General features: G+C 40.8%; 1 protein-coding gene across 1 annotated transcript; it reads right to left on the bottom strand.

Annotated features, from left to right (window-relative positions):
- Positions 1 to 1,001: 1,001 nt before the first annotated feature.
- abce1 (ATP-binding cassette, sub-family E (OABP), member 1) lies at positions 1,002 to 22,026 on the bottom strand. The gene is made up of 18 exons (XM_042338064.1): positions 21,663 to 22,026; positions 18,613 to 18,777; positions 15,661 to 15,746; positions 15,352 to 15,449; positions 14,204 to 14,321; positions 13,604 to 13,741; positions 10,930 to 10,999; positions 8,750 to 8,846; positions 8,020 to 8,109; positions 6,623 to 6,744; positions 6,280 to 6,501; positions 5,928 to 5,987; positions 5,762 to 5,820; positions 4,699 to 4,809; positions 3,949 to 4,091; positions 3,732 to 3,854; positions 2,618 to 2,729; positions 1,002 to 1,477 (listed from the first exon to the last, which is right to left on the bottom strand). The coding sequence occupies exons 2-18, from the start codon at positions 18,713 to 18,715 to the stop codon at positions 1,430 to 1,432; spliced, it is 1,800 nt and encodes a 599-aa protein (XP_042193998.1). The 5' UTR covers positions 18,716 to 18,777; positions 21,663 to 22,026; the 3' UTR covers positions 1,002 to 1,429.
- Between the last annotated feature and the right edge of the window lie 135 nt (positions 22,027 to 22,161).

Here is a 22,161-nt window from a genome sequence, read left to right as displayed (position 1 = left end):
ATAGCCAATGGAATTAAAAGTGTTCCCTTAAATCACATTCAGCCGGTTAACTGAAGATCTTATAACAATATAAAGAGTATTTTGTGAAACAACATGCACAGAATGTTTGATTTGTTCAACATGTAAATTGAACACAAACTTCCCAATAGATGGAAATGATCATCCTGGCAGAGTCAACAGCACTCAGGTCAAAAACTTGTTGATTTAAGCCCCATGTTGGGACTTTGAGCTCACAATCTAGGCTGGTGCTGGATTGTTAGAGCTGAGATGTGAAACATATTATGCTTGTTTGTTCAGGTAGACAATAAAGGTACTATAAAAAGATTGTGACCAACATTTCCCCCAGATATAATGGGTCATTAACTTTATGGCTGCGCACAAGTTGGCTGCCATGTTCACCTACAAAAATACAGTAAAATTCTGTGAATGTCAAAATAAATCACTGGATCAAATGCAAGGATTATTTTAACCTATTGACTTGACTGTTTTACCCTACTATATAGTATCTTCTCATTGTACTTTTATTCCACTGACTAAACAATATTAACACTGGGATCATGAACTTTGTCCATGATTCAGCAGTTCAACCTTTTCGATGATTTACAGCTACTTTAGTGAATTTATTGCAGAAGAGTTAAGAGTACCATGCAGCTATTTCTAGCATAATAATTCACCTGGCATATGTGTGGTATGAAGTCCAATCACACAGGAAAGCACATTTACTGCAAAGTATGGCCAATTTAATTGAATCTCAGCACTATTTTTCTTCAAGTTAGTAATGGAGTATTATTTATACCACCAGACCCCATTATTCTTCCCCAGGCTTTCATATAACCAACATGCAGCTGTTTTAAACATTTTCCCCAACCACTAACTTTAATGTGGCCTGGTTGGGAACTTATACAGAACCTGCTCAATTATTTTCATTCTGCAACACATTGAAACCACATAGCTACAATTAATTTTCCAGTCTGAAAATGAGAAAACACAACTTGCAACCCTTGTTTTTATGATTTAATATTGGTAACAGGATGCTTTGCTTGCAAATAAGTTTACTCATCAAAAATCCAATTATTGTCAATGAAACAAACATAATAAAAGCAGAATTTGTTTTTTTTCTTCCCAAGTGTTCCACAATTCCTCTGGTCAGTTTTCAGTACATGGTTATTGTTGACCATTTGTAGCACTTACGTCTTGTCTCCCGCAGTCACATTTTTGCCATGAATAAATAAATGTAATTGCGACAAGCCACAATTTCACCATTTTATACCAATTAGCTACAAAAATTCAGAGTGACATGAAGTTAAACAGAAAGCATTTGTTTTGTAGATGTTGATTATAACAGAGAAAAAGCAAGATGTAACCTGTCAGTGTTCAATGTAATTGCTTCTCGTTATAAATGTGGCAAACCGGATTCACAAAAACAAATTTAGTCATCCAAGAAAAAGTAGTTTCCGCTCTTCTTTTGCTCCACATCCTACGGAAAAGAGAACACACAAATTACAGGGATTTTTTTTATATATAAACAAAAAAAAATCACTTTTGCTGCATTTATTCTCAACCCCAATTTTTAATCCCTCCACATGCACAATAAACCATGAAAAGGGGAAGGAAGGGCATAGCTTCCTCTGTGTACTTCAGCAAACTAATCTCATTACCTGGGCCAATAAAAAAAGTGCGGCCATGTTTTTTCCGTGGAATCCCCTACAAATCCACACAGAGTACTTGACCTCGGGCCCCTGCGTGCTGCTTGCTCGAAGCTGCTACTGTGGGCTGAGCGGCTCGGGTCGCACATGGTCGGGGAATGTTGGTTATCAAGGAAGCGCGCGAGCAGGAAATCGGCTTGGCATGCACAGCCTAAACTGTGCTCCTGCAACAAATTCTTGCTAAATGCTGTACTATTCAAATTTACATTTAGTATATATACATGTTCAGGAAATATATGCCTATAGTTTTAATCGGGGTTGCTTCACAAAATGCATCTCTCAATAGCACTAATCAACCCTCCGTAATGTTCCACAAAACCCATCACATTCCTCTGCAAAATTTGTCAAACACCCTGCAATTTTTTGACAAATATTTCCACACTTCGTTTGGCCCAGGTCATAACTCAGCAAGAAGAATAAGAAACATGAACCTCCTCCCCATGAATCAGCAACAATCTGAACTCTACGAACTGTAGGAGTATTTCTGCACCAAAATGAGATGCCTAGATATAACAAGACTCTTTACTTGGATACCTCTTAAAATAAAGATAGTAAATGTTATTTCACTAAATGTGACATTAACAATGTAACAGAAAATATATTTAGAAAGGCTTGAAGAGGTAAACATTTAAAGGCTTAAGTGAATCATTACACTATGGCATTCTGCTATAAACTTCATACTAAAATTCTAGTTTCAGAATGTTATGCCATGGATGTGTATATTACGCTTACCCTGCACATATATGGTAATTCATTCAAGTTATAGATTTTTTTCCATTCACCATGTCTGGAAAGTTTTAAAACCTGAAACATGGATGTGACTGAACACTACTGTATGACAGTCATTCGTGTAATAGCTTTTGTGCACAGCACAACTCAGATAATTGCAAGTCTAATTTGTGCTTGCTTACCTTGATAGAGTTCATTTTATTGATCCTCGGTCTGAAATTATTTGGGTCTCTTCGGAAAGTGATTTCCAGCTGAGACAAGAATTTATTCATTCCAGCAAGCAGTGACTGTGGGCTGCAGAAAAAAAATAGCATAATTCAAAGAATTAGATTAATAATTTAAACACAAATTGAAAAAATATTCAGACTGAATAAATATTCACATAATTTCCCAAATGAAAGTCTCCAGGTACACAAAGGTATAACTCAAAGCTAGTGATCCAGTGGGAGAAACCACATACCTTAAACATTAGGCTACCCCAACCGTAGATGACAATCACCTCATTAACCAAGTCTGATTACCTTCATCCTGCTCAATTTTCCCCCCGTTATGAAAAAAAAGCTGGAGACCTACTGTTATGTGCAGCTTTTTGAGCATCTACATTTGGAATTGTTCCTAATATTCATAAATATTACATCCTTTATTCAGTATTTGCTTCAAGTTGTAGTTTCTTTACGCAGCAATGCTGTGCGTGTTGACAAGGATAGAATTTCTTGCTCAACACTTTCTTTACATGATGGTGAAACCAACCTCCCCAACAAGTAACCATTTCATTACAGTCTTCATCAGGATCTGACCTGAAAATAGATTTTCTAAATACCTGCCGTTGTATTCTTCAAATCCCTCTCTAACCCTAACCTGAATTAAAAGCCTAGGCTTTATATTACTCAAGTGACTCCTGTGCAGATTCAGAAGTCACAATTACTCATTGTTACAGATGAGTTGCCACTGGCCGTTATATTTTCCTTAAAGCTTGCCAAAAAAACCTACTAATTTCTCACAAATCCAGGTGGATAGATTTAGAAAAAACCCACAATTTTCCCCCAAAACAAACCAGAATTCTCATTTAGGTAATTTAGGACTTGCATGAAATTCATCTTTTGGTGATTCACCTCTCCAAGCATCAATTCATAGCTTAAATTAAATTCTTAAGTAAATGTCACAACTTGTTATCTTTACCTTAAATATGCCTTTTAACAGATGTATAAAATGAGTTTTTCAAGCATTCATACAACATAAATTGTATTCCTAATTGCTCAGATGAATATTCATTTAAAGCAATAAAACATGACTTACGCATTAGCTAAGGTGTCCCGAGATGGCACTCCATCAAACACGATCACACGGTCAGCCAGATAGGTCGCCATTATAAAGTCATGTTCAACAACAAAGGCAGTTTTCTTAGCATGAAGGATGAAGCTGAAAGAACAGTGATGCACCATTTACTAAAACAACTGGGTAAACAGTATGAATAATAGTAACGACTAGTTCAGTTTCCAAATAAAACACTTACCGCTTGATTACCCTTCCAGCCATTAGACGCTGCTCAGAGTCCAAGTACGCAGATGGTTCATCAATCAGGTAGACATCTGCAGGTTTACCCAGGCAAAGAGCCAGTGCCACTCGTTGCAATTCACCTCCAGACAGATTCTGGACCTGTTTAGACAAAAAACAACCAAAGTTGTGAAAAGTTTCCTTATTCATTGGAGAAATTGAAAGAGAATTCATACCAAAAGTCACTTAAGGAGGCAAAGAAATGGAAAAAAAAAGGCTAATGCAGTGAAAGTAAATTACACCCATAGACTCAACAGAGCGCAAGTGTACTGTGTTATTGTAAAATGCTCAAAGCTAAATTGCTCTGCTACAAAGATAGTTTGGAGGTTTAGGTTATATGCTAATACACTGACTTCAGCCATAATTATGGGGACTCACCAAGCACAGGGGAGATGCTTGCCCCATAAGTAAGTAATTGAACAGACTTACCAAGCCTCATTCTTGTACACCCACTTCAGAGTGATATTGCTGAGACAAAGTTACCAGCTCATTCCCTTGCCTGGGATAGTGGATGTTGACCCAAGAAAGAAAATAAATTCTTATACTCAAATAATAAGTACAGGAATGCCCACAATTTAAAATCAAATTAAATTCCTCCAATCTGATAGAAAAGCTTTGGTGGTGGCTCAATAAAGGCACATATCATCAAATAAACATCTCTCTGGAGAAATTCTGCTCTTTCTAGATTATACTACAAATTGTACGGTACCTCCTGATCAATTATACTTTCAATCTGAAGTGGTTTCATGACATCAGTCACAAACTGTGGATGAGTGTAGGCATCACGGATCTTTTCATGGAGCAGCTGACGAACACTTCCCTAGGGAGTAAAGTAGAGGCATTTTTTAAACGCTCATGAACATTGTAAACAAAGGTTGTACCACCTATGAGTTTTTTTTAAACTGGCTTTTATGTTCAAATGAATATATGTAGATTTCTACAAGAAGATTAGCAGACAAACATGAAAATTTTATGACAAAGGCATATCAGGATAAGACTTTTAGACTTCAATGTAGTGGAAATTCTAGCCTGAGGAACTTTCAGTTGAGGCTTGCATTCATGAAGAAAATGGCTGGCTCTAATGTGCATTTGGATATCAGGATGAAATACAGGAACATTTCTGAACTTAACTCTTTGCCTCAGAGCCAAGCAGTTACAATTACAGTGGTATTTTGCTACAGGATGGTAGTTGGGGTTCTACAGAATCTCAACCGGTCTGTAACAAGGCCACAATAGCTGGTTTCAGTCATGTGTGCAGCTGGCCAGCTTGCTTTCTGCACTCTGGCTGTTTTTGGCCAATTTGGATGATCAGATGGGCGCTGATGTCATTTCTTGTGTTTCTCATGGTACAGCACACAGGGTCTGATGACAACCTGATGACCAGGAAACCAGTCGTTTTTAGCGCACGGAAAGCCCAAATGGCCGACTGTCTGGGCACCCACCGATGTCACTTCCTGTATGCTGAGCATGTAATAGGAAGCAACACTGGCAGCAATTCAATGACCCGGCCGTCGGCTCATTTTAGCACGGACGCTGGCTGGCACGCGGGATGTGATCGGGCCAGCTGTGCACAGTGACTTGGACCCAATATGTGTTGTAAACTACCAGTGCTAGAACATAAACTGCATTGTATTTTAAATAGAATCAACTTTTCGCAAACATTTGCCACATTGATCTAGACTGGACTTCAGTTCCTGCAGAGGGTCTGGAAAGACCCTTCCATCTTTTTTCATGAATAGATTGGAAAAAGATCGGAAAACGTTGCTACTTACTTGAGACTTGGGGCTGATTTTCTGCGGCTTGTAGCTGACATTTAGAACAGGCACTTCACCTGTCAATACATTTATATTGGTTATACAGTACAAAGTCATTAGTTCAGAGTCAACAGAAAATATTACCATTCAACAGCATCAATTGCTAAGATAAATAATGAATTACCTCCTTCGTCAGGCTTCAATCTTCCAGCTAGCATTCTGATGAATGTAGTCTTCCCGGTCCCTGTAACAAATTCAATAATTGGACATTTTACATCAAAATTAACTGACCCAGAAGCAGGGATATCAACCTAATGAACTGGAGGTTGGCCATTCTCGCGCAAACAAAACAACTAGCGAGCAGGAAGGCTCCGCGTGTGTGCGTTAAACAAGGTCCACAGTGCAACCGTGTTATATGCGAATCCTCATTAATAGTGAGGCGTGTTACGGCGGGGTTTCGTTGTATTCTGCAACAGACATCAAGTGTTGAGAGTTGTCTATAATGAAAGCCAAACAACGGGTGATAGAGCACTTGCCATTTTCTCCAAGCATCACCATGATTTCAGAATCTGTGAATTCTCCAGCTGCAATCTCCAGTTCAAACTCGCCCATTTTCTTTCTCATTCGGGGATAATGGTATCTGCACATTTTCTTGATTTCTTCCTCGTTGGCTGTTTCAGCTACCTTGAAAATCAGAGAAGCGTCTCGAAATCTCAAGTTTTCCGTTGGCACATACCCGTCCAAAAATATATTGATCCCTGTTGAGAAATGCATGTCCTTCTTAGTCTTACTTCAAACAATATGCTTTTAGTAAATCGACACACAAAGCTGTAAAGAGCAGCTTATTAAGAAGACATTTTTAAATTCATATCGGCTTACCTTCTCGTACGCTGAAGGGCATAGTGACAACACCATATGCACTTGGCACACCATACAAACAGCAAATGAAGTCAGAAAGGTAGTCGAGCACACTCAGATCATGCTCCACTACTATGATATACCTAATTACAAAAAGAACATATTATGTTTTACAAGAAACCATTACTAAATTCATTAAGAAAATTTGTAGAGGTATTATGTTTTCCTTTCAAACCTTTACCATTCAAATAACTTGTATTTACATCATATCACTCAAATCAAGAAAGTCAAACAAACTACATTTTTCAGTTCATGAAATCATAGTTATAAGTTCAAAAGATATTCCACATAATTTCTTTCAAAGCTCAGTTGACAAACAAATCAAATATTTAAAACCCACATCATACAACATTTAACTAATTGGTCACACTAGCTACAAACCATAAAAGAATACAGTCCTTCATTAATTCCTCAGATATCAGTTTATATATTTTTACTACTTTCTAACTGTTCTACTTCTTTCAGTTCCCAACATCTATTTCAGAAGGTAGAAGGTGAAGTGCTCTGTGATAGGTAGCAGATTTGGTTTCTAATGGTGCTGATACCCTAAGACACAATTAAAGCATGTGGTTTATGGTTTATTTTCTAATAGTGAAGCTGCACAGACCACCTTGTTACAATTTGTTTTATGATCAAATCAGGTAGTGATAGCTAGAACCCCATGAAATAATTTTTCTTAATACAGTTTTAATTATATTTTTCAAGAATTTTGTATCATTTTGTTTTACCCATTAAACATGTTTTATTTCTTTTTAATTTACATTGATAAAATACCTCAAATGATATATACATTCCATGTGTCAAATTCCCACAATGTGAGTAGCTTCCTTGTGCAGAATGCCTCTTTTAAGAGGAGGAGAGGAAAAAAAACATAGCTGTGAGAAGGACCACAGCTCGTCCTCCAAGCAACCCCTCGTCCAATTCCTCAAGGGCACCCCTCCACTTCTGGTCTAGTAGGCTGCTTGTTGGGGCATCCTCACCCAACTGGACAATGAACCAGTCAGTCAAGTCTTAAAGGGAACCATGGCATGGCCTCCTTGTTTGTTTTATAATGATTTTATGCAGTATTTTTCATTTTATTTTGTGTTCTATCACATTTGCAGAGAACACAGGGCTGCAGCAATACCCATTCCGTTTGTCACACAACAGCCTTTAACTTTCCCAGTTGTCAACAGCATTCAGTTCAACTTCACCAACACCATTGAATATCAAGATAACCACTCAATATTTAAACATAGAAATATTTAAACATAGAAACATTAAAATACCTGCAGAAATAAATTCTTACAAAATAATTTCAATGCCAAGTTCTATAACACTGTTACTCCCTGCCACAGCAATTGATACTTGCAGCTTACCTGTCTGGGTTTATAAGGGAGCGAATTGTAATGGCAGCCTTCAAACGCTGCTTAACATCTAGATAACTGGAGGGCTCGTCAAACATGAAACTGTGGGAAAAGAAGTTTCCATGGTAATTCCTCAAATTCCTCTCAGAAATTAAAAACATTCTTCAGGAAAAAAATTCATTGCTGCCTCAATATAATGCAGCAATAGTACTTTGAGATAAAAGCCTACATACCATCACACTAGAAAACACTATTACAATAATCATGGTTAGATCGACAAAGAATAGAAACAAATTAAATCTTATTTTCACTCTTTATACTATGTAATACTGTTCATAATTCATAAGGTATTATGTGAAAAGAAAGGCAGTAAGAGAAGGTGACTGAAAGCACATTAGAAAATAAAAGGCTTTAAAGACAGAGAACGCAAAGAGTGGGGGCAGAATGGTTGAAAGCTCTCCCACCAATGGTGGGGCAAATTAGGTAGGATCATGAAACAGGCTGAGTGGAAGGAGCGGCCGAAGAAGTAGGGTCTGTCACAGATAAAGGGACGATTTCCCAACTCTGGCTAAAATCCCATTCACAGGAAGCTCACCCTGTAAGTACTTTGTAAAGATTAAATTAGGAGCATTAACACTGGCATTTTGTGCACATTTCCCTATTGCAGCTAAAGAGCAGCACAGATGGAACCTGGGAGCACTTCAAATAAGATACTAAAGATTAATAAGTACTTTAAACTTACATGTCTGCTCTCTGAATGCACACCACAGCACACGCAAATCTCTGCAGCTCTCCCCCAGAGAGGTCTTCAACATTCCTCTCCCTTAAATGAGTCAGATCTGTAGAGGACATTTATCAATATCCAAAAATACAAAAATGCTAGATGAAAAAAGACCAAGATCTATCTAGTTTGCCTTCCACCTTCCTGGCAGTCGCATGCACATATGTCTCGAACTACCTATGTACATATCCCATAACATATCCTAAAAGAAAACTATCTAATCTGTGTTTGAAAGAATCAACACTTCCTGCTTCAACCATATACCTAGGGAGCCTGTTCTACAGGTTCACTATTCGCTCACTGAAATAGTGTTTGTGTGGATTTGTTCTGAATTTAACCCTCTTCAATTGCAGGCCGTGACCTCTGGTTTTACTATTCTGGACAAGTTGAAACAGCCTGTCATGATCTATATTGTTTTGCCCCTTTAGAATCTTAGACAGCAACCATGTCGCCTCTCAATCTTCTCTTTTCCAGGGTGAACATGCCCAATTTACTTAGGTTGCTCCTCATAGTCCAGTCCTTCCATTCCCTCAATCATTTTGGATGCCCTCTCGATTTCTCCAATATCCTTTTTGTACTCCAGTGACCAGGACTATGCACAGTACTTTAAGTATGGTCTCACTAATGATTTATGCAATGGCAGAATTACCCCACTATTTTGGCTTGCTGTTGATCTTTTGATACATTCCAACATCTGGTTTGCTTTACTCACTGCCACAGAGCATTGTTGGGAGAGCTTCAATTTATTGCAATCAGGACCTCCAGGTCCTTTTCATTTTCCAAGCATATTATTTTCCTTCAAATAATATCCCTTCCAGGATTTTTTGTCCCCATGTGAAGTACTTTACATTTCTCCACATTGAATTTCATCTGCCCAATTCCCAACTACGTTCAAATCCTCCTGTACCACTAAAACATTACAAATAATAATCTATTTTACATTACACCACAACCAATAGCAATAACCCTTAAAAAGCACAGATGAAAATTAGCTTTCAAAATCTTTTGGATAATTAATAATCCTTGAATTTGATATAATGGCTGTTTGTGGGGCATTGCTGTGCGCAAACTGGGTGCCGCATCTGCCTATAAAATACAGTGACTACACTTTATAATAAAATCCTGTGAAGAGGTTTGAGATATCTCGACAATGTGATTAAAACGCTGTACCAAATGCAATGACAAATTACATTCAGAGACATTATCTGAATTTGGAAGCATGTCTCAAACTGCTTCAAACTGTAGTGGTGTGACTGTGTGTATTTTGTGGGAGAACGCAGTAGACGATTTTTGCAAAGCAATGTTCCCAAAACATCCATCTGAGTGAGCAAATTTGGGGGAATTGTCAGCCAGGACAATGAGACAAATTGCCTTCTCTTTTCAAATAGCGCCATGAGATTTTAGTCTCCACCTGATCAGCTGACGGGACCTCAGTTTTATGTCTCACCTGATCGACAATGCAGCACAACCGCAGAATTGCATTGGAGTGTCAGCATAGACTATTTGAGATCCAGCTCCAACAGGGGGCTTTGGCTCACAATCCACCAACTGAGCCAAACTGACATACTAATGTATGGAGATGAAAGAGATATTCCAATCTGGCTCAGATTGTAACAGTCAAAAATAAACTTGGTCATTTGTTTCAGTAAACATCCTGTGAAGTGATTTGGGAAGTCATCCTAATGTGAAAGGGGCTATACCAAATGCAAGGCTTATTATTAATAATAGTGAATAAGAGAATCGCTCCAGGTTTATGTCATTATCCACTGACAATTTCTGTTCAGTAATTCCATGAACTTGGATTCTGCCTCAAAAATAATCTTTCAGTTATAGATGCGAAACATTTTTTGAGCTCGACTTGATTTTTAAAACAGACACCAAGAGCAAAACTCCCTCTTAATTAAAATATCACCATCTTGAAAAAATTGTTCTGTATTGTGCAACAGGAGGAATTATGACATTTCAAGAGTCTTTAATTCTGCCTCTTGCTCCCACTGAACCAAGAACTCCATCAAGGTGAAGAACAGGCAACCTAAATCAATCATTGATTTAGATCAAGACAACGCACAGCATCATTATGTATGCGAAAGGGCAATGACATTTACATGAATATGCCCTAAAACTTTTTGCACTTTACTTACCAAGAAGTGCACAAATGGTTTTCTGTGTATTGGTCTCATCTTTTCTGTCCAAAATGGAACCCACGGTGCCCTGCCAAAATGATATGGAAAGGTAAGTGTCTAATTAATTGCACATTTAGTATAATTTCACCCTCAAATATAAATGCTTAATATCCAAGCTCTCTCTCTGCCCCAACAATGGGCTTTAATTCTAACCTCACCAGCTGATGCACTCTGCAACATTTGCCATTCACCAGATCAATTATCCTTGTGGATTTGCTAACTTGAGATTCCATTTGATTGCTTGTTCCAATGGTTATCTGCAGCCATGTTCTGCAATTAATTACACAAAACAGTACAAAACTGTCTCATGCTGAATTTTGATGCAAATGCCAATCCACGCACAACTAGCAAGATCAGAAGAATCAACAGAACAACAACAACAATTTGGATTTATATAGCGCCCTCGACGCCGGACGGCGTCTCAGAGCGCTTTGCAGTTTAGGATCCCGGGACCGAGCCAGGGGGAGGGGTGGGAAGGTGACCAAAGGCGCGGTCGAAAAGAAAGGTCTTCAGCAGACCTGAAAATGGGAAGGGAGGGAGCGAGACGAAGGGAGTGAGGAAGGCAGTTTCAGAACCTCTTGGCATAGTGGCTGAAGGCACAGCCATTGAGGGTGGAGCGGAGGCCTCGGGGGACGAGGAGGAGGCCAGAAACGGATGAACGAAGGCAACGGGTACTGTGCTGAGGAGAGAGGAGATCAGAGAGGTAGGGGGGTGCAGAGGAGTGCAGGGACTTGAATACGAGGGTGAGGATCTTGAAATCGATCCTCTCTGGGATATAGGGAGCCAGTGTAGTCTGGCAAGGACTGGGGTGATCGAGGAGCGGAGTTTTGTGTGGGTGAGAATGCGGGCGGCAGAGTTCTGAATAATTGGATTTTATGGATGGGAGACCGGCGAGGAGGGTGTTTGAATAGTCCAGCCGGGAGGTGACAAAGGCATGAACCAGACTTTCAGCGGCTTTTGGGGAGAGGTATTGGCGGAGACGGGCGATGCATCGGAGGTGGTAGAAGGCGGTGCTGGTGAGGGACCGAATGTGGGGGAGGAAGGAGAACCGGGGGTCGAACCTGACGCCTAGGTTGCGTACGGGTTCGGAGAGTTTTAGGGGGAGGTCGGGTAGGTGGAGGAGGTAAGAGCCGTGAGATTTTAGATGTTGACGAGAGCCGAAGAGTATGGCTTCCGTCTTGTCAACGTTCAGCTGAAGGAAATTTGCGCTCATCCAGCCCAAGATCTGACAGGCAGGCTGACAGAACATCAGGGGACTGGGGGTAGCAAAGAGAGGTGGAAAAGTAGAGTTGGGTGTCATCTGCATACACATGGAAATGTACTGCGGATGACATCCCCAAGAGGGAGCATGTAGATCGGAAAGGGGAGGAGGCCAAGGATGGATCCTTGGGGTACCCCACAGGTGACCGGGTGAGAGTGGGAGGAGAAGCCGTTTGTGCAGATGTACTGCTGGCGGTTTGTGAGGTAGGACTCAAACCAGGCGAGTGCGGTCCCACTGAGGTGGGTGACGGAGGAAAGGTGGTGGAGGAGGATGGCGTGATCGACTGTGTCCAACGCGGCAGAGAGGTCCAGGAGGATAAGGAGGCAGAGGGAGCCCTGGTCGCAGATAGAGAGGATGTCGTTTGTGACTTTCACAAGCGCAGTCTCTGTACCGTGGGCAGCGCGGAAATCGGACTGGAGGGGTTCAAAGAGGGAGTGAGAGGAGAGATGTGCGTGAAGTCGGTTGGCAACAACATGTTCTAGAACTTTTGAGAGGAAGGGCAAGTTAGAAATAGGGAAGTAGTGGCTGGGGTTTGAGGGATCTAGGGAGGGTTTTTTTTTTAGGAGGGGGGTGATGACAGCAGTTTTGAGGGAGGCAGGAACTGATCCGGAGGAGAGGGACTGGTTGATGTCAGCCAGTAGTGGGCAGAGGATGGGGAGCTGTGTGACCAGTAAGTTGGTGGGGAGGGGGTCGAGGCAGCAGGTGGTGGGCTTCATGGAGGTGATGATGGGTGAGAGGAGGGAGAGATGGGGAGGAAAGAGTGTAGAAAGGGGGTGGTGGTAGGAGCAGATGATGAGGGGGACAGAGAGAGTGTGGTGGTGGGTGACAAGGGCTGGTGGATGAGGCTGCCTGGCAGATGTTCAGTATTTTAGTTGAAAAATCCATGACCTCCTTGCACTTGGCATTTGATATGAAGATTGAAGAGGCCTGAGGGGGCGCATGGAGGAGGTAGTGGGTGGTGGAAAAAAGGATTTTGGGTTTGTGTTTAGCCCCCAAGATGATGTTGGAGTAGAAGGCCGTTTTTGCGCGTTAAAAGAACGGCGGTAGCTGCGGAGATGCTCGAGCCACAGTTGGTGATGAACTGTCACGCCAGTTTTCCACCATCTGCGCTTGAGCAGCCGGGTTTGGGTTTTTTGGCGGCGGAGATGGTTGTTGTCCCAGAGAGATCGGGTGGGTTTGGAGATGATCCTGGATTTTAGGGGGACGAGGGAGTTGAAAGTGGGTGAGAGGCGATCATGGAGCAGCTGGACGGCTGCTTCAGGATCTCCGCGGGTGGAAGGCCAAACTGCTATAGCTGCAATTGTTTTCTTTTAATTGCTTAGATTACGGTTCAACATGTATGTTAAAAGTCTTTGCCCCCCAAAAAATTACCTTCACAGCCTTTGGGATCTGGTCCACGTATTGGGGTTTAATAATGGCCTTCAGGTCATCTTCTAGAATTTTAGTAAAATAGTTCTGTAGCTCAGAACCTCTGAAGTAAGTCAGAATCTCTTGCCAGTCAGGAGGATCCTGCAATGGGAATCACTAGATTTCAATTTATGAAAAGAATAATCACTTAAAATAGATTAGCTTTCTTTTGGAGAGGTTTTGGACAATAAAAACAAATACTTGTGATTCGTGTATTCTTAAACATCAACATTATTCTTCATTAACGTTAGAAACAGAGATTTATACCAATTGTAATATCTATATCAAAAAGACACAAGTAATGTATGTAGCTAGATACAAGTTCTCCAATGCATTTACTGGATTACCTGCATTATAACAGCCTCAATTCACCATACTTATCAGTCACAGGTGTTTTTTGTACCATTTGTATCAAGCTCATCAAAATCACATTTGCAAAATTTCTCAACAACATATTAAAACTATTCCATATTTTGAAGCCAACGATTGTTTCTACATGACAAAAATCACCATTTACTAAGGTTCAGAACCTCCCTCCATATCTTACCGGCCCGAAAGACTCACATCATATTTTCCTAGGTTTGGCTTTTGCTTTCCTGCTAGGATCTTCAGAGCTGTAGATTTTCCAATACCATTTGTTCCCACTAAACCCAGAACTTCACCAGGACGAGGAATAGGCAACCTATATTAAATCATTAATGGAGAAGCAAGGAAATGCACAATTTTTAGTGTACAGTTTGGGCAAATAATCCTTCAGATAAGTGGTCATTCACAACAACCTTTGTGGGACACATGATTGTGTACAAACTGGCTGGTCCGATCGCCTACAAATACACAGTAAATTCTGTGAAGCTCTTTGTTTTAGACAATGTGAATAAAGCACTATATAATATGCAGGAATTAAGTGTTGTACTGCGTAGTATTATGCTCAAAAGCTGTTCTCTAAATTGTTCTAAAACCCTGCATCACTTGGGAGATTAAGGAAGAGTGAAAAAAGGCTGAAAGGGAGCATAATCTACTCTTCTACACCAGAATTTTTTTATTAAAAATTCTATTTCCTCAGGTAAACTTATACCAAAGTTTTAACATAAAATAGAATGCATACATCAAGATTCAACAATAATTGGATGGCAATTATAGAATATCGACAGGAAGAATAACATTGCTTTACTCTTGCAAATATCATGCAGTTTATACAAATTTCTTTCTCCATACAATAGTCTTGCTTCTTTTTAAATCAAATGTTGTTAGTTCAAAAGCACTTCTTAAAAATTTCAAATAATTGTGATTTAAAAGAAATACTGGCATGGTCATACATGTTGCATGCAAACCCAATTTCAAGTTTCTTAAAAAAAATTAAACCCTTCAGGTTGCTATCACCAATGTGATCTTTAAAGAAAAAAAATTAATGTTACTGATTGGTCTCAGCTATGTTTGGACTTTACAGTACAGTATCAACAATTATAAGAACATGAAGCACATAAGAAAATAAGTAATTAGTGTCTATCTAATCTACTATTCCCATAGAATAAACAAAAACAATGAGATCAGACTCTACCCATTTACCTTTTTGGCAAATCAAGGACATAACTAAGCATGTTATACACTTGGCAGTAATAGGAGTTTGTTAGACCAAGTTAACCACTATCTTGCATATAAACAGTTCTACAACTCTCCCAACTTATTCAGATTTTTCTCATACCCTACTTTACCTGTGAAGCTTGAAGGAGTTTGCACAATATCTATGTGTAGTCTCTTTAGCTAAATTGCTTGGCAGATTAACAATTGACAAAGCTCCAAAAGGACATTTCTGAAACATGAAACAACAATCCAGGATATTATTAAAATTGTTAGTTTCAATCGACAACTGAGCTTTAACATTTCACGATAACAATTTATTACAAGAAAAGCATTTATTTAATGAATAAATATTTTCAAAACAAATTGTGTTTGAAAAAATAATGCATTTAATTTCTTAATCATTAGCAAATGATAGCAAAAATGTACCCAACTCCATTTACCTTAATGCAAATACCACATCCAATACAGAGTGTTTCTGAAATCCAGGCTATCTTACTCTGAGCAGTAACTTCAATACACAGCTTTCCTGCAGTGAAGAGAAAAATAACTTCAGTCAGGATTCAAAATTATCCAGGATGGCTGTCATCAACTATCTTTTAAGCAAATGATACTAAAACAATTTCCACCAATACCTAAATTCATATTTTTTCCAATATAAAGATCCAATACATTAATGTACAAGAGAATAGCAGACAAACTCCAAAATGATCATTAGAAAGCCGAGATTTAATTAGATTGCATATTAGATTTATTATCCACTCATTTACAAAAAACGCAAGTTATTATTGGAAGAACTTTCTGGGAGAAGCTGACTGACTTCCTAGATCCACCAACTGACTAACAACCGGAGTCTGTAGTTCAGGTGGAGTCCTGTAGCTCAGTGGTTAGAGCACTCGCTTTGCAAGTGAGAGACCCGAGTTCAATTCCAGGCAGGTCAGGGCGAAACCTTGGGCAAGTTTCCTTACTCCACACACCTAATAATAATCCCTCCAAAACTCAAAACAATAATAAATTGGTCATTTTCAATCTACGACTGTTTGTGGGACATTGCTGTGCGCAATTGGCTGCCGCGTTCGCCCACAAATATACAGTCAATTCACTTTACAGTATATTCTGTGAAGCACTTTGGGACGTCCTCCCGACGTGAAAAGCGCTATATCAAATGCAAGGATTATTATTATTAACCGGGTTCCTACTTACTGCTATGTAAATAGAGCCATGTGGAGTAAGGAAACTTGCCTAACGTATTACCCTGCCCAGGAATGAAACCTGGGATTCCCTCGCTTGTGGGGCGAGTGCTCTAACTAATACACTATATGGTACAGGACTCCATTGTGGACCTCAGTGTGATCTCAAAAGAGATTCAATAACATTTACAAATAGTAGATGCCAACTTTAAAACAGATGCTCCTTTACTGTGGACCAGAATCTTTGTTTTCATAAACTCACATAGTCAACAATAGGTTCACTGAGATGCCCAACTTTCACTACCTTATAGCAGTTTTAAAGCTTTTGCTGTAATAAAAAAAAAGTTCACTATAACAGGTTACTTATGTTCAACCATCAAATGTGTTCATATAATCACAGAAATTTACAGCACAAGGCTAGTCGGCCCATTGAGTCTATGGAATATCCTGCCAAGTAAAATGACATTCCACATCCCAACCACTCGAGTGAAAAAAGTTTCTCCTATGCGCTCCTTTCGTTCTTCTTGTGACTGTTTTACACCTATGGACCCTAGTCACTGACCCCCTACCTGCAGAAATAACCTCTCCCTATTTACCCTGTCAAAACTCTTCATACTTTTGTACAGCTCTATCAGGTCCCCTTTCAACCTTCTCTGCTCCAGTTAAAGACCAAACTTCTCCAATCTCATAACAAATCCTCATAACAAAAGCCCCACAATCCTGATAACATTCTTGCAAATCTCTTCTGAACCTCCTTCAAGGCCTTAACATATTTCCTGAACTGAGATGCCCAAAATTGAAAGCAGCATTCCAGTTGCCGCCTAACCAATGATTTGTGCATACTCAGCATTATTTGTTTGCTTTTGTACTCCATACCCCTATGTATAAAAGCCAGATTATTAGCGTTTTTCACAGCCCTTTCCAACAACAAAATTACATTCATATAGCGCCTTTCACATCGGGTGGATGCCCCAAAGCGCTGGGCAGTCAGAGTTTTGGATGTGAGCTGGGGGTCGGGATCGGCGAGGGTGGAGGGCAGGGGGATGAAGCAGGGTGATTGAAAAGCGCAGTCGAAGAGGAGGGTCTTGAGATGGGTCTTGAAGGAGGCAAGGGAGAGGGTGAGGCGGAGGGACTGCGGGATGGAGTTCCAGAGGGTGGGGGCAGAGTGGAAGAAGGCCCGCCCATGGTGGGGCAAGCGAAATGGGGGATGGAAAGCAGGCCGGATCCTGCTGAACGGAGGGAGTGGGCAGGATGGTAGGAGGTCACAGAGGAAAGGGGGTGGGGGGGGGTAGAGCAAGACCATGGAAGGCTCGGAAGGTGAAGACCAGGACTTTGAACTATATCCTCTGTGTGATGGGAAGCCAGCGGAGTTGTGCAAGGATGGGGGTGATAGGGTCATGGAGTTTGGTGCGGGAGAGGACACAGGCTACAGAGTTCTGGATGATCTGCAGTCTATGGAGGGAGGAGCTAACATGGGTCACTCCACAAATAGCAAAAAATAAACAATTTATGTACAGTCAATTTGTATGAGAGTATTGAGGAATGACAATTCCCTGATCTTCTAAACAGTACCATGGTTTCTTTAACAGTCTGAATTACAACAGACCTGTACGATCTCCGTTTAGTATGATGAGCAAAGGAACAAAATATAACTGCAACACTGATCTGACACAGCAAAGCACTACACAGAGAGAAAGTTGAAAGGTTGCTCTCATACACCACTTAGTGGTTATACTGAGTGTCGCGTGGCCAGGTACCCAGGAGACATTTATCTGCTCAACCTATTTGGGAATGTTTGTGGGGAAAGAAACAGAAAAAATTAAACACTGTCAACGAGATTACCAAATAATCTCTTTAAATATATAGCCTGGTTAAATGATGCAATAGTGTCGATTGTTGGCAGTCCTTTCCATACTTCTGCTTGATAACCAAACTGACTTTCAAAAGGTTAGGATTGTCAATCTATGCAGGGGCACCAGGACGGTTGCTACATTATTTTCCAATTGCAGAAACATGAATAATTTCCAAATACAAGTTTATACTCTCAACTAGGCTGCTACTGTGTTCACCAAAGTTACTGAAAAGGTCATTATTTTGATAATCAGTCCCTTTTCACAAAAACATTTCCCAAACATCTTGATAAAATGTTAAAATTGTTTTCTTGCATCTAAATAAGGCAATTGAATAAAAGACAACTATGCTTACCCATCCGAACAACAGGACAGCTTTTCTTGCATTCCTGGCGGCATTTCTTGGGTTTACACTTATCATGGCTGACGATAGCAATTCGGGTTAGTTTATCTGCCATATTGTTTGAGCGATCTTATATCTTAGCAGAAAACGTGCTGTAATGTGCCTGGCTGAACAATACTACAAAAAGGGAAAAAAATAGAAAAAAATTAGTTAGCTACAAAGTAGATTATACAATACATGTTAAACATATCTATAATACAGCATTACACCAAATCTGATAAACTGCATTAAGAATTTTAATAATAATAATTGGGTTTGAGAAGAATCAGGGCTTCTCAAACAACTTCACATGATTTGTAAAGTAGTCCAAAATTGTATATTTCGTGGGCGATTTTGTGGCAGCCAATATTTGCACAGCAATGTCCCATGAACAGCCATATAATGAGTGATACATTTTATTTAGGGGATTGTTGGCCACAACATCAGAAGAAACTCCCTTCCCTTTTCAAATACTGCCGTGGGATCTTTAACATCCACCCGGACAGGTAAATGGATCTCGATTCAACGTCTAATCTGAAGGATTGTACCTCTGACAATGTGGCAAACCTCCAGCACTGCACTGGAGTGTCAGCCCAGACTATATGTGGGCCTTGAACCACAACCTTCTGACTCAAAGAATGTTACCATCTGAGTCAGGCTGACACACATGAAATTATTTAATTGAAAAAAGCAGCAATATGGCATAGTGCGGGAGCTATTTTCTCATCATCTAATCTCAAATCCAACTGAGATTATCAAATGTGAAGTTCTTTGAAAAGATTGTATTTTTAGAATTTTAATAAGAGCTGTTATCATCTTTAATTTAGCAATATTAATCCAACATTAACATTGTTAATGTAAACGAAAGGCAACAAAATCAATTTAGCTTGCAACAATTGTAGCACGTCACATATTTAAAAAAACACTACTTAAGGGGCAACACGTTATCTGTTGTACGGTATTCTTATGAATTTCATACACCCCCAAGCCAAATAATAATCTTTGCATTTGATATAGACCCTTATCACATCTTCTAGACGTCTCAAAGCGCTTCAGAGAATATGCTGTAAAGTGAATGGACTGTTTTGTGGGCAAAACGCAGCAGCCAATTGCACACAGTAGTGTCCCAGCAGTTGTGGATTAAATGACCAAATTATATGTATTTTTTCTAAGGGATTAGTACCTCCAGAAAAGCAATCTGCTAACTGACTAATAAACAGGCTCCTAATTACTGCTAGGTAAACAGAGGCATGTGGAATAAGGAAACTTGCCCAGGGTTTCACTCTGCCCAGGAATCAAACCCAGGTCCTCTCACTTGCGAGACGAGGCTCTAACCAGAGCTACAGGACTCAATGGGATTAGACTAGGTGGTTCATTTGGAGAATAATGTCAATGATCTAACTTGCTAAACAATGACTAAGCTACATTAAGGTGGGGCAGACATGTACATCATTTTCAGAACAATAATCAGCAGATTTTTTCCTTTACAGGTTCAGGAAATGGATCACCTTTAGTTAGCATTGCTGGTATGTCAATTGTGTTTCTGTGTAGAGGATGTCAACTCCACTACACTGCTAGCACGAAAACAAGCTGTCTGTTTACAGAATGTGGTAAATGTACCTATTGCACTGAAAATCCAAGCTATTATGAATACAGCAACAAAAATGCTCCCATCTGCTACAATTATTACAATTTTACTCATTATAATAACAAATATTCACCCGGACAAGGAGTTTTTTTCAAAAAGGTAAATATGTGCACAAGGACCTCAACCTATCTACTGAATATAAATATGCTGCCACAAATGTTATCACCAATTATAAATTTCAGGTATTAGACATTACTAACACCTAAAATGAGTAATTGATTTTATCACTACCACCATCCTTTGCTAAATATGATGCAACCTACGATATTTACAGCTGTACGAGGTTGATTGTACCTTTGCTATTTTACTTTGTCAGCAAACATACACAAAAGCTCTGCCAATCACAACATACAACAATTAAAGATGCAACCAGTACTGTTACTTGGTCAGATATCTCAATAATAAATGGCAAGGACTGCAGGAGAACAGGCTGGGATAGCAAACTGGAATAATAAAAATCATCATACTTTCTCCTAAATAAAAATCTGTTCTGGGTAACAGAAACATTCAGATCCTTCCCGAAAGGCACATGAAACCACAAAAGATGTGAAAACGATTAGACACTGCGAACCCTCAGCAAGTCCCCAATGTTAATATAGTAATATCCAAATGATAACACTCACGACTGTGCTGAAAGGCGCAATCTACCAAACGACCACGTTGTAAAAAGTTATCCAGTAATAATAATCGTTGAACTTGACATAGCATCTTATCATGTCATCGAGACGCCTCGAAGCGCTTCGTGGGATCTTTAACATCCAACTGAACAGTCAGACAAGACTTCGGTTTAAAGCCTCATCCGAAGGGCAGTATACAGATGAACACTGCGGGGTTCCCCCCCCCCCCACAAAAAATAAAAAACGAGTTGCAGGAAAAAAAACTATGAAACTTTTGGAAGGGGCCTTTGACGTTACGGGGGGCAGGAGTGGCCACACAGCTGTCGGGCTGACATGTGGGCACCTCTCACCACATTGTAAGCCTTGCGTTTCATAGAGCGCATCATCACGCCTTCGAGACGTCTCAAAGCGCTTCACAGAACATGCAGTTGAGGTGGAGGGACTGTGTATTTCGCGGTCAGGAGCGGCGGCTCTCTCGCCACAGCCCGAGAGTGAGTGAGTGAGCGAGTGAGTGGGTGGGAGGGAGGGAGAGGCCTAACCAGAGCCGGACGTTAACTCGCTCGTGGCTCTCCTCTCAAGACTCGAGCCTTGCCCTCCCTCTCAGACAGAGTGTGAGCCACGTTCACCCTCCTCCCCCCCCTCCCCTCCTCCTCCCCCTCCCCTCCCGGCAAACCCCCTCCCCAGGAGCCGTGTGAATGGAAAGGCCTAGTGGACGTGGCGGTGCTGGGAGACGGATGGACGACATTTGTGCCTTTTACCTGCTCTCGTCGCCCCCCCACCTCCTCCAACTCCAACCGGCGGCGGCGACGACGACGACGGCGTCCAGCCCTCGCCCACCCTCTCCGTGGGGCCTCCGGCTCCCTCTCGCGCTTTCTTTTACTGTATCACTCTCTCTCTCTCTATATATATATATATATACACACACACATATAAACCGAGAAAATGTTCTCTCTCCGTCCGCCTCTTTTCTTTCCCGCTTTTCCTCCCCCCAAAACCTACGACGTGTTGGGATCAAAGAGAGAGAGAGAGAGAGAGAGCGGAGGGACGGACGGACGGATAGGGTGGGAAAGCAAGAGGAGTGCAAACGGCCAAGATGGCGCCCGCCGCAGACGCACACGAGCGCTGGGTCTCCGGCTCGTGGTGGGGACGGAGGGAGGGTGGGTGGGAGGGAGTGGGGGGGCATTCAGTGGCACGTCACTCCGACCCTGACGGCGGTTGAGGCTGCGCACGCGCGGCGTTCGCGCCGCCTCGGCCAGA

This window comes from Callorhinchus milii, unplaced genomic scaffold, assembly GCF_018977255.1.
Source record: "Callorhinchus milii isolate IMCB2004 unplaced genomic scaffold, IMCB_Cmil_1.0 Scaffold1, whole genome shotgun sequence".
Classification (NCBI taxonomy): domain Eukaryota; kingdom Metazoa; phylum Chordata; class Chondrichthyes; order Chimaeriformes; family Callorhinchidae; genus Callorhinchus; species Callorhinchus milii.
This window is presented reverse-complemented; position numbering and strand designations above follow the sequence as displayed.